At 45.9% G+C, this 12,262-nt stretch overlaps 1 protein-coding gene across 5 annotated transcripts in view; it reads right to left on the reverse strand.

Annotated features, from left to right (window-relative positions):
* MAPK15 (mitogen-activated protein kinase 15) overlaps positions 1 to 12,262 on the reverse strand; it is a 45,067-nt gene that overhangs the window by 12,176 nt on the left and 20,629 nt on the right. For 4 of the 5 annotated variants that reach the window (XR_007243318.1, XM_048482583.1, XM_048482585.1 and 1 more), the window contains 3 exons: positions 10,277 to 10,386; positions 10,028 to 10,116; positions 6,316 to 6,421 (listed from right to left, as the gene is read on the reverse strand). Coding sequence is in view for 4 of the 5 variants with exons in the window: in XM_048482583.1 (XP_048338540.1) it covers positions 6,316 to 6,421; positions 10,028 to 10,116; positions 10,277 to 10,386 (305 nt within the window). In the remaining variant the exon portion in view is untranslated. Of the gene's footprint in view, positions 1 to 6,315; positions 6,422 to 10,027; positions 10,166 to 10,276; positions 10,387 to 12,262 lie in introns of all 5 variants that reach the window. The other variant, XM_048482584.1, reaches the window with a different exon arrangement.

The following is a 12,262-nucleotide window of genomic DNA, read 5'->3' on the forward strand; positions in this document are numbered from 1 at the left end:
CTGGATATATGGATCTGAACAGTGTCCGTCCAAACAGTGGCTAAGGCCGCTAATTGCCTTTTTAATGTACATACTCTCAAACCTGACCTAAACCCATCCTGTAGAAATTACAAAACATCAGCTATTCTGAGGGGACTGAGGATCCCTGTTTCTTTCCCTACACCATTTTACAAAAACTTTCCAAGTATAATTGTATATACAAATTGTGGAATCCCACCTGGAAACTAGCATAGTTTTTATAACATCTTCAGAATACCCTTTGAGTCTTAGGAGGTTAAGAGCTCGTGTATCTAATCTGGAGGAACCGGGTTTGATTCCCCGCTCTGCCACCTGAGCTGTGGAGGCTTATCTGGGGGATTCAGGTTAGTCTGTACACTCCCACACACGCCAGCTGGGTGACCTTGGGCTAGTCACAGCTCTTCTGAGCTCTCTCAGCCCCACCCACCTCACAGGGTGTTTGTTGTGAGGGGGGAAGGGCAAGGAGATTGTAAGCCCCTTTGAGTCTCCTGCAGGAGAGAAAGGGGGGATATAAATCTAAACTCTTCTTCTTCTTCTTCTTCTTAGGTTTGACTGCTCAAGAGCCAGGTGGTCAACTGAAGACGGTCTGGTTCGGGTTGCCAAATTGGTCCCTGAAGCAGTAGATCTGGTCTGCTCTGCAGTCGAAGTGGTTCCTCCTGGGCCATTTGGATGACTGTTGAAAACCATGGCCTTCTCGGCCAGAATGGAGCTACGAGTATCAGACTGTTGCTTCCCCTCCTCAGTCTGCGTAGCAGTTTGGGTATCAGGGGAATCAGAGGGAAGGCAAACAGAGTGCCTTCCGGCCATGGTGCCATCTGTGCATCAGTCGCCAGAGCAGAGTGATGGAAATATCGCATTAGAAAACAAGGAAGCTAAGCATTCGTTGGTGATGCAAAGAGATCTACTTGCGGTCTCTGGAACCTGTCTGTGATCTGCTGGAAAACTTCCGGGTTGAGTTGCCACTCCGCATTGGAAATCACTTGACGACTCAACCAGTCGGCTCTCGTGTTGAGATGTCTGCTGATGGGCTCTGCTCTGAGTGAAGCCAGATGAATCTCTGCCCAATGTAGGATTTTGACAGTCTCTCTTTGCAACATGGGTGACCTGGATCCGCCCTGATTGTTCAGGTACGCTTTCGTGACCATACTGTCTGTTCGAATGAGGACGTGTTGTTGTTGAATGTGTTGGTGGAAATGCCTCATGGCCAGGTATATTGCCCTCATTTCTAAAAAATTGATGGGTTGTTTGCTCATGGTGGATGGCCATTTCCCTTGTGCAACCCGATGTTCCAGAGTGGCTCCCCACCCTGTGAGGCTGGCATCCATAAAGATCAGAACACTAGTTCTGGCTAGGTAACACTTCCCCTGAGAAAGGTTCTTGCTGGATGTCCACCAGTTGAGGCTCAGCTTGACTGGAGTGGGGACCGTCAGATGTTTGTTGTACTTTTGTATTATTTCCAGTTGGTATGGTCTCAGGAACTGAGGTGACCTGGAATGGAACCTGGCCCATTGAAGTGAGTCTATTGCTGCTATAAATAGTCCTAATAGGCTGGATAGTTGCAACAAGGGGGACTTCTTTGCTGTTAATCACCTGAGATGCTGCCCTGTTTATCTTTTGAATTTTTTCCGCTGGCAAGAATAGAGAGTTCTTTGTAGTTTTAATAGATAGTTTAATACGGCCAAAGGCCAGCAAAGACAAAACAAAACAACAGCACACATTCACAACAGCAAATTACAACAATTATTACAGCTAACCATTTACATGAATGTTTGGCTTTCAGCTCATCCCTGATTAAGTAGGCCCTTGCGTTTTTTATACGCCAATGCACAGAACTTTGCTACCTGCTGGGAGATGGTTGCATCCTTGTCTTCCAACAGCATTTTCCTAATCTCTTGGTCAGGATCCTTTGCAATTATCAAGCTGTGTTGCACAAGCAGAGGTAAAATAAAGAGCTCTCTTTCTGCCTTATGCAGCATGCAGTGTAACAAGATATGTATCATAGAATCAACGTCCCCAGAGTTACAAACACATTTCCTCAAATGCCAAGGGGTTTTCCCAAATCTGCCTATAAGCATAGATGATGGAAATGCGTCAAACCGTGCTCTAGAAAAGGCCCATCGGTATTTGGCTATGGTAATATGTTGAATGTAGGGGGCCATTACTGTACCACTACCAGATTTTAATGGTCTATATAGAGCAGGAAATGAGGCATTATCATTTTGGTAGTCAATGTCGTCCAATCGGTTCTTTGTAGTGTCTACGATCGAACCTAGATGCTCCATCCTTTTCTGGAGATTGATGATGAATCCGAAGTATTGAAGTGTCCGGATTGTTTTTTCCACATCCACCCTTGCCTTGTCCTCTGTACTGGATCGAATGAGAAGATCGTCTAGGTAAGGATGGATGTGGATGTCTTTTTGTTGTAGTTGAATCACCGGAGGAAACAGGACTTTTGAGAAAACTCTTGGGGTTGATGCGAGGTTGAACGGTAAGGCTTTGTATTGCAGGTGTTCGTCCCCCACCGTGAAACGGAGATATTTGCAGTGTCCCGGGTGAATAGGGATGTGCAGATATGCCTCCGTCAAGTCTAACGATGTTAGGAACTCCCCTTCTTGAAGGGGAGGCCATGATGGTATGAAGAGTCTCCATTTTGAAGTGATGCAATTTTATGAGTTGGTTCACAAAATGTAAGTTCAAGATGGCTCTCCAATCTCCTGTCCATTTGGGGACGGTGAAGAAGTGGGAATAAATGCCTGTGCGCTTCTCCAAGGATGGAACAGACTCTACAGCTTGAATGGTTTTCAGATGATTTATTGTCGCCAGCGTTCTTGCTTTCTTGTCTGGAAGGGTGCCCACTGGTGAAGGGATGTACCTGTGAGGGGGAAAACTGCCAAATTCTATCAAATAACCATAAGTCACAACATCTTTTGTCCATTGGTCAACCAAATTAGTATTCCAGCGATGCTGGAAATGGGCAAGTCGCCCCCCTACTGGAATGTTTTGATAATCAATTTCTGAAGTTTTTGTTTGGTCTGGAAAATCTTCCCGGTTTTCCGAAGCTACGAAAATTTCCCCTTCCCCTTGTGGATTGTTGATACCAGGTTGTTCTTCTACCGTCTCTATTAACTCTGGGTAGAGTTCTATTCGTACGAAAGGAAGATTGTGAAGGAGGGTTCCTATCCTGCCACACTTGCCTAGGAAGAATCTTCCTATTATCTTTTGTATTGATCAGGACCTGATCAAGATCCTGTCCAAACAGTTTTTGACCATAGAAATTATAACCAGCCACAACTGCCTTGGACTGAAGGTCGGCCTGCCAAGACCGAAGCCAAATGTTCCTTCTAGCTGAAACGGAACAGGCCATGGATCGGGCTGCTATTGTGAGAGCATCTGACGTAGCATCAGCTAGAAATGTAGCTCCCACCATAAGTCTGTCAAGACCATCCCTAACTGCTCTGTCCTCTGGGGCAATGAGCTCTAAAATGTGTTTGATCCAAACTAGGAGCGCCTGGGATACTGTAGTGGTGGGTATCAGCACCTTCATGGTCATCGCTAACCATTCATGTGCTTTTTTAAGAGCTATTTCGGATTTCCTGTCCAGGGGATCCCTAACATTTCCTTCCCCGTCCTTGGATACTAGGTCGCCGGACTGTAAATTAACTACCGTGGCGTCCACTACTGGAACCTACAAAAGACTATGAACATATCCTGGTACTGGATAGAGTTTCTTAAGCATTATTGGAATGGTTTTAGTGATGGTTGGGTTTTGCCATTCCTTTTTAATTTTATTTTCGAAGGATTCCGGCAAAGGAAAGAATTTTAAGGGGTCTCCCTCCTCAGGGAAATAACTTTGATTCCCTTTTGGGCAACCTTTGATAGGTTTTCTCTGGGTTTTCCTCGTGGGGTCTTCAGCGTCAGCTGCATCTTGAAGATCCAGAGTTGAGATGGTTTTGGTGATTAATAAAGATAAATCTTCACATTTAAACATTCTGGGAGAATGATCAGTGTCCTCGGATATGACTTCTTCTGAGTCAGAAAACCGAGCGGCTTCTTCCGCGCACTCTCCCTCACTTAAACCTTCTTCCTCCAGCACTTGAACGGGGGAATGAAATTCCTCTGAATGCTCCACTAAGGAAGGATTAGTGATCTGAGTGGACTGCGGTGCAGAGGACTGGACTAAACCCTGAATTGGGTGACCTTGTTGAGTAGTGGAAAATTCCTGTCTGATGGACTGTGTTATGAATTGGGCAAATTCAAAAGGAGAAATATTGGCTCAGGCATTGGAATCACTTGATAATAACAAGCTATTTGTGGGTAAGGGAGATTGGGAACAAAGCTCCTCCCTCCCATCTGATTGGTAACATTGGGAGATTGACTGCTCACCATTAAAGAACTCCCTGCTCTGGCACTGGCCCTGTCAGTAAAAAATTGCCCTTCAGCCAACGACGGTCTGTTCACTACAGGCGCCGCATCTTCCAGCGACACGCTGGTTCTGCAGGCTTCTTTTTGCTTTTGTGCCAGAGGAGGGGACTGTTTGCGCTTCGCGCTGCTTTTGGTTGCTTTCTTTTTTGTTGCTGCGGCAGCAGCGCTCACTGACCCAGATTGGGAAGGGCGATTGCTGCGTCCCTCTCCTGGGTCTTCCTGGCCATCCCCGTTTGGGATGTGGAAGCCCTGGCCCCCCGGGTAGACTCCGCAAAGGAGCGGGCGAACGTCTCCCTGACAGGAGAAAATGCCCGCTCAGACATTCTTCGCGCCTAAACCGTCACTTAAAATGGAGCCCGCGGCTGAATTGGCAGTTTAACGACTTCCTGGTCTTCCCACAGACGTTCTCACAGACTAACAAGGGACAGAAGACAAACACTCTCTGGTTGGGAAGGTCTCGACAAACACTTTACACAGGGGAAAACACGAAGGAGGAAAAGGTAAACTAGGCAACTCTCACACAATAACTCTGACGGAGCTGAAAGAATCTGTGCTCTCCTGCAAGAGGCAGGAACTATACTGGCAGTTAAATGGAAGTCATCAACAGGAAGTGAGGGGAAAAATAATTGAAGTTCCTGCCTCCTGAGCAAAAGAAAGGACCTAGCCAGCGAGATGCCCTTCCACCTCCAGGAGAACTATTCTGTCCTAGCACCCCTCCTTTGCCCACAACTCGTGTTCTGGCTCAGACTCAACTAACAATGGCACCATCATTTTGCAAGAACTCTGTCCTTCTCTATGACAGCTCCCGTTCCTTCCTATGTTCAGAAAGCTCAGTCCTCATCTCACACCCCAGGCCTATCTAAGTTAGTTGCTACCAATTCCATTCAAGTGTTTAAAATATTTATATCCCCTCTCCCCCTCCTCACCACTACTGAGGAAGCTGCTAACAAAGCAATGTTAAGCACAAACTCAAACACAGTGCATGATAAAAATAAAAAAATCAGGTTAATAATAATAATAATGCTAATAAAAACCCAGAGTAAAAAAAGTTGACCGGGGGGGGGGGGGGCATTCTCCCATTCCCTGGCTCACCTCCATAGGCAAAAGGTCCTTTCATGGATTAAAAGGTGGTTTAAGAACAGAAAGCTAAAAGCAGGAAGAAGTGGGCGTTCTCACAATGGAGGAAAGAGAGCCGTAGGGCCCCACAGGGATCAGTACAGGGACTGGTGCTAATTTTTTTCATAAATGGTTTGGAATTAGGGGCAAGTAATATAGTGGCAATGATGCCCAGTGGCTCAGAGTAGTTAGCTGCAGTTACTCTACTCTGCTCACAACCTGAGTTCAATCCTGATGGAAGTCTGTTTCAGGTAGCCAGCTCAAGGCCGACTCCGCTCTCCATCTTTTTCAAGTCGGTTAAATGAGTCCTTTGATGGGAGACTGGCAAGGACTGCTAGGCAGAAGTAGGAAACAGCAAACCCTTTCTGAATGTCTCTTGCCCTAAAAGCCCCGGGAGGGATCGCCAGAGGTCTGCTGCTGCCACTTGAGACCACTTACAGACACATACATGGCAGGTATTATGCCTTGCCAATACAATAACACAATTAGCCCCTTGAGGGCCACTCTGAAACCCTGAGAGGGGGGCAAGCTGAAAAACCAGTAAGTCAAACAAAACAAACACCTGGTGGGCCACTGCGAGTAGCAGAGTGCTGGACTAGATGGACTCTGGTCTGATCCAGCAGGCTAGTTCTTATGTTCTTAACAAAACCTTTATTGGGCAAAAATATCCAGTAAGTCAAGAACAAACCATTGTGATGAACACTGACAAGGCAAAGGGTCTTCTTGGCTGATTCCGATTCAGAAGGAACAGCCAATTACCTCATACAGCTTATTGCGATATTCAGCCACAGAGAGCTGCAAGTCATCATCCAGGGGGAGGACCACGTTGTAATCCAGAGCAGGCTCTTTGGTGGGACAGTGGAACCTGCCAAGAGAGCATCTACTGAGGTATGGAGGACATGGCTGACACAGCAGTCTGCCAGCTACCTTGCCAGACACAAGGGGCGCTAGTGCATACGCCTGCCGGCTGTGGTTTCAGAGGCACCTGTATTGCCTCTTAGCCAGAGAACTTGTCTGCCCCCCCTCCCTTTGCAAACACATTTTGCTGTGCAGATTGAAGGAGGCATCCGGATACAGCATGTGGCGGCAGAACAGTTCTAGGGCTTCATGTGTTCTGTTGCCCAAGTAAAACGGTCTAAAGGTGCTCTGTTTTTGGCTGGAACAGAGTGGGAGACATACAAGCAAGGTGTAACAGTTCAAAAACAAGGTTTATTGCTTAGAAGATTTGAGACCCTAACTCCTCCCAGGGTCTGACTAAGATAAGGTACTTGCTTGACTGGTGAACAAACTTGAAGCTGTAGACTTTTATTCTTTCTTGACTCCTTTCAATAAATTCCACTGTCTCTGCTTTCTCCTGGTTCTTTCAGTCTTTTGTCTGGATTCTACTTTCTGTTGACACCTTAACTTCGCGTTCTCTAGACTATATACTTTAGTCTATGCACCACAGATGTAACAGATATTGCAGCCTTCCAACTCCCTAGGCACTTTTGACTGAGCTAAACGGGGGCATTGCTGGGCAGAGGCGTTCCTTCCATTGGGCAAAGTGGGCAGTTGCCCTGGGCGCTGCCTTGTGGGGGGCGCAAAAATTGCAGGTTCGTCTGTGAGATTTTTAATATTTTCAGTGTTTTTTCATTTTTGGCCTGCAGAGGGCTCAGTTTTTAGGCTAGCAGCACCAAAATTTCAGGAAGTTTTCAGGAGACTCTCCTGATAATATCACCCAGGTTTGGTGAGGTTTGGTTCAGGGAGTCCAAAGTTATGGACTCCCAAAGGGAGTGCCCCCATCCCCTATTGTTTCCAATGGGAGCGAATAGGAGATGGGGGCTACACCTTTGAGGGTCCATAACTTTGGACCCCCTGAACCAAACTTCACCAAACCTGGGTGGTATCATCAGTAGGGTCTCATGAAGATACTCAGAAATTTTGGTGCTGCTGTCTTAATAATTTGGCACCCCTGACAGCCAGAGCACCCCTTGGACAGAAGGCATTTCCCAGATTTTTCCTTTTACTAAATCCACCCCCCTTCCCTGCCAATGCTTACATGTTTCTTTTCTTTCTTTTTTATTCTCTCACAATGCCTAATAAAGGTTATTATTATTTTTATTAAATCCACCCCCTTCGGCATGGATTTAAAGGGAGAATCTGAGGTCCTCAGTTTAAACATTGAAAGTGATGCTGTTTCAGTGTGGGAGATAATCCACCCCAAAACAGACATTGCACTCAGCTCAATCGTTGTTTAAACTATGGGGACCCCACAGACTCTCCCTTTAAGGTGTGGATTTAAAAGGATGAAATCTGGGCTCTCCCCTAGAGACTAGTTTAAACACCATTGAAAATGAAATGCTGCTATTTGGAAGGAAGTTCCAGCATCACTTGTTTAAACTAGGGACCCTAGATTCTCCTTTTAAATCCACCTTAAAGGGAGAATCTGGGGTCCCCAGTTTAAACAACATTGAAAGTTATGCTGTTTTCCCCAATTGGGGGGACTGGATACAACACCATAAAATGTTTTCATAGCAGTAATAAAACATTTTGAAAGCATTTTGAAAATGTTTTCAAAAAAATATTTCTGCTGTGTTCAAATTTGTGAGTTGGGGCATGTTCTATAATGTGATGGTAACTTTGAAACGACCTGGTGGAAAAAATGTGTGTTTGGTCACAGTGGGGGAGCGTGGCTGCCCATGGGGGGGCATCAAACTCAGGTTTTGCCCAGGGCTCCAGTTTGCCTAGGTACACCACTGTTGCTGGGTAATGAACGAAGACTGCCTCTAGGGAGATTTCTTAAACGGACAGGGTCTAACTACAATTCCCTCTCCTAGAATACTATACAAGGAACTCAACCCATGCTAGCTATAGGGAAACTGATGCTTAATAAGGAAATAATAAAAGCTTCTCTGGGGGCATGACATCATGGATGACCCATTCAAAGCTCTTGACCCATTTCAGGCCTGGTTTTGGTACTAATATATACCTTTTTCAGGATAAAGATGACACCAGATTTGTGAATTCATCTGCCATTTCCTGGACTGTCTTTGTTCTAGGATGCTCCATTTGGGTCCTAGTGCTTTGGGGACAGAACTAGGTAGGTACCAGGACCCAATCAGAGTATATACTAGAATAAAGACGGTCCAGGAAATGGCCAGGTGAATTCTCAGATCTGGTGTCATCTTTATCCTGAAAAAGGTAAACCTTTAGCTGTACTAGTGGACAAACCTCAAGTTGGACAAGGAAGAGTCTTCCCTGTTGGAACTATCTGAGGCATAAGGCACAGTTACCACTCCATTCTTATCCACCAGCTTGAAGGCGGAGTTGGTGTTAAAGGCACACCAACTGGGGGTGGAATTTGTCTTGTGGAGTTCTGCTCTCTCACCCAGAGAGAAAAAGAGGGACATTGAATTAGAGCGCGTGGCGCATTGGGGTTGGGTGTCATCAATATGCAGATGACACCCCACTCTATGTTTCATTGTCTAAGCCTCCAGATGCATCCATCTTGGATCAGAACTAGAGTTTTGAGGCTGTAGTCAGGTGGCTGAGGCAGAGCAAGCTGAATCCGCTTTAGAAGTAATGCTGGGAAGGAAGGCTGATATCTAGAGGAACTGAATCCAGTTGGTCTAGAAAGAATGGATGTGCCACTCATGAAGCTCTGGAGCTTTTCCAGGTAGGGCTAAGACTTTGGGGCATTCATGGGGCCTGCCTTGCAGTTTGAACAGCTGGTTGACATGGTGGCCAGGAGCACCTTCTATCAACTGCATCCGGTTCGCCAACTCTCTCGTTACTCAGCCTCAGCCAATCTGGCCACGATGAACCATGCTTCTGTAACCTCACAGCTGAATTACTGCAGCACATTTTACGTGGGGCTGCCATTGAAGACAACTTGGAAATACAAGCAGTCTAGAATGTGGTGGTCTGACTACTATCACAAGATAATTGCTGGGAACTTACACTGTCCATTTTGAAACAGCTCCACTGGCTGCCAGTCTGTTTCTGGGTTCAATTCAAGGAGCTGGTTAAGACTTTTGAAGCCCTTCATTTGAAGGACCATCACCAGCCATCCATGGTTGCCAGGGAGCCACCTGCTGGTGACCCCACATAACACTGACCAGAGCTGGGGCCTCTTCCATCATGACTCCAACTCTGAGGAGGGGGCTCCCTGAAGAGGTGTGGGGGGGCTCCCCTCCCTCAGAGCTTCAGGAGGCCCTGCAAGGCGTGCTGGTTTGTCAGGGCGTTTAAAGAGTCCTGAAAGGGGAGGTGGGAGGGAGTGATTTAGGGTTTGTTATTTTATTCTGGCTTTAATTGGAAATGTTTTTTTAATATTGTAAACAGCCTTGAACCACAACAAAAGGTGGGGTACACACCATTTAATAAATACAACTTAGAATGAATCATGCATCTGAACATGCATGAAGAAAAAACACTGTGGTGGGAACCAGAGAGTGAACTCCCAGACATCACTGCTGCCAGCTGGAAGACTCACCTTTGCACATAGGGGTGCTCCAGTGCCTCTTCTACTGTCAGCCGCTTCTCAGGGTTAAAGACCAAGAGCCTTTTCAGAAGGTCCAAGGCCTGGGGAGGAGTTGAGGGGGGTAAAAGATTCTCCAAAGTTATCCGTTGCCTGCATTCAGAGGGGGAAAAAACACAGCACCAGTCTACATCCCACCCCCTCAACAAATATCTCTGTGTGGGAGAGGTATCACACATGATACAACAAGGACCAATCACTCACTGGGAGCTCAGGCGGCTGATAATAGAGGCTCTGTAGTCCGAATGAAAGGCTGAAACATCTGCAATCAGAAGCAATCTGATTGTTACCACGAGGAACAGACCAACACTTTCCTAGAAGGGCATTTAGAGCTTTTAACATTTTGTACCATATAATTATATGCTGTTTAAGTTGTAAATTATGAGCTACTTTGAGCTCTATTTTAATAGCAGAAATTTAGGATGTAAATATGCTCATCATGCTTCCACCCTGGCCCTGAAAAGAGAAAGAAATCCAATCATCTGGCGGTTGGCACTCAGACTCAAACAGTTTGGACCAGATGCAGCCACACAAAACAGTCGTGAAGAAAAAGACAAGATACGAACAAAAAGGGGCCGGGGCCACAGCTCAGTAGAGCACCTGCGTTGCTTGCTGAAGACCCCAAGAGTCAATCCTCAGCATCGCCAGTTAAAAAGATCAGTAGAAAGTCATGTGACAGATCTGTGAGACCCCAGAGAGCCAAGGAGGATGACTAACAATACTGACGTATGGGGATGTTTTAATGTTGTAGCCGCCTACGGGTCTTGAATATAGGTGGGGTATAAATTTAAAATAAATACATAGATAAATCTTACAAGACCCATGGTCTGGCTCCATATAAAGCAGCTTCATGAGAGCACCCCAGCTGCTACACAGGTTCACACGGTTAAAAGCCCCTGAAGGCTTTACGGACACAGCCAGTCCTCTGACTTTCACCTGGGAGTTAACAGTTATAACCGCACAGGTTAGGAAGGGGCTTTTATACAAGGAACAGGACTGAAAACTGTGATAGACATGATGTATAGTACCTATTACCTGTTTGCAGAATGCATTCTCCTACTCTCAGTGCTTTGCAGACTAATATAGTATCATTTTCTATATTGTTTACCATACCAGGCTTGTTTTACATTGAGGTAATCCTAGTCCTATTACATTGTTTTGTAGCTATATCATCCTATTTTACAATGTGTAATCTGCCTTGAATGTCAGTGGGAAAGACAGGCTATAAATAAAGCACATAAATAAATTAATAATGTAACCAGCACTGTTTAAGCCTGCAAAGCTATATTTGTCCTTGCTGATATTCATCAGCAATTCTGCACCAATTTGCAAGTTCAGACAAATTGGTCCTGATTGGTCCAGAAAAGTTGAGCATACAATAGTTGATGGCACTGTGTTCCACTGTTATCCCCAAACAACAGAGACAATGCTGCTGGGCTAAGCCCCCACCCAAATGCCAGCAGGAAGACCAAAACTAGGCCCAGACTCTTTCCCTCTCAAAAGACAGAAAATCAGATGCTGTGTCAGCAGTATACCTTCCAAGATGGGAGCCTGGTCTCCTAAGATCACAGCCACATTCTGATCACATGAAAATGGTCAATCCTTGTGAAACTGTTCACACAGAACACTTAAACGGATTTCTCCAATACCACCTGCCTCCTCAGATAGTGCAATAAATTATTCCTGAATAAATCATGACCAAGCTATCACCTACAATCAGAGGTGGGATCCAAGCAGTTCTCACCACTTCTCTAGAAGTGGTTACTAATTTTTTCTGAGTGCCAAGAAGGGGTTACTAAAGCAACCTCCCTGCCCAATAGGGACTGGAGGTGCGTGTGTGCGGTGGCGCCACTGTTTGAATCCCACCACCATCGGAACCTGTTATTAAAATTTTTGGATCCCACCACTGCCTACAATGTTAACATATATCCAGATAATTCTCTCTTCTCCAGTGAGATAATGTTTGACTCCTACAGCACCACCACACACCAAAGAGCAGGCAGGGAAATAAAGGTAAATATTACAGTTTCCAGGCAGGGAAGTTAGGTCACATTTCCCTTCAGAGCTGCCTCCACCACCCACACAGACAATGAGCACAAACATAGTGCAGGACAGATGGGGTATACAGTGACACCTGCCTCCACCCCCCACCCCCATCCCAGCCTCCTACTCTCAGTTCTCTGGCCTCTG

Source organism: Sphaerodactylus townsendi, unplaced genomic scaffold (genome assembly GCF_021028975.2).
Source record: "Sphaerodactylus townsendi isolate TG3544 unplaced genomic scaffold, MPM_Stown_v2.3 scaffold_19, whole genome shotgun sequence".
Taxonomy (NCBI): Eukaryota; Metazoa; Chordata; class Lepidosauria; order Squamata; family Sphaerodactylidae; genus Sphaerodactylus; species Sphaerodactylus townsendi.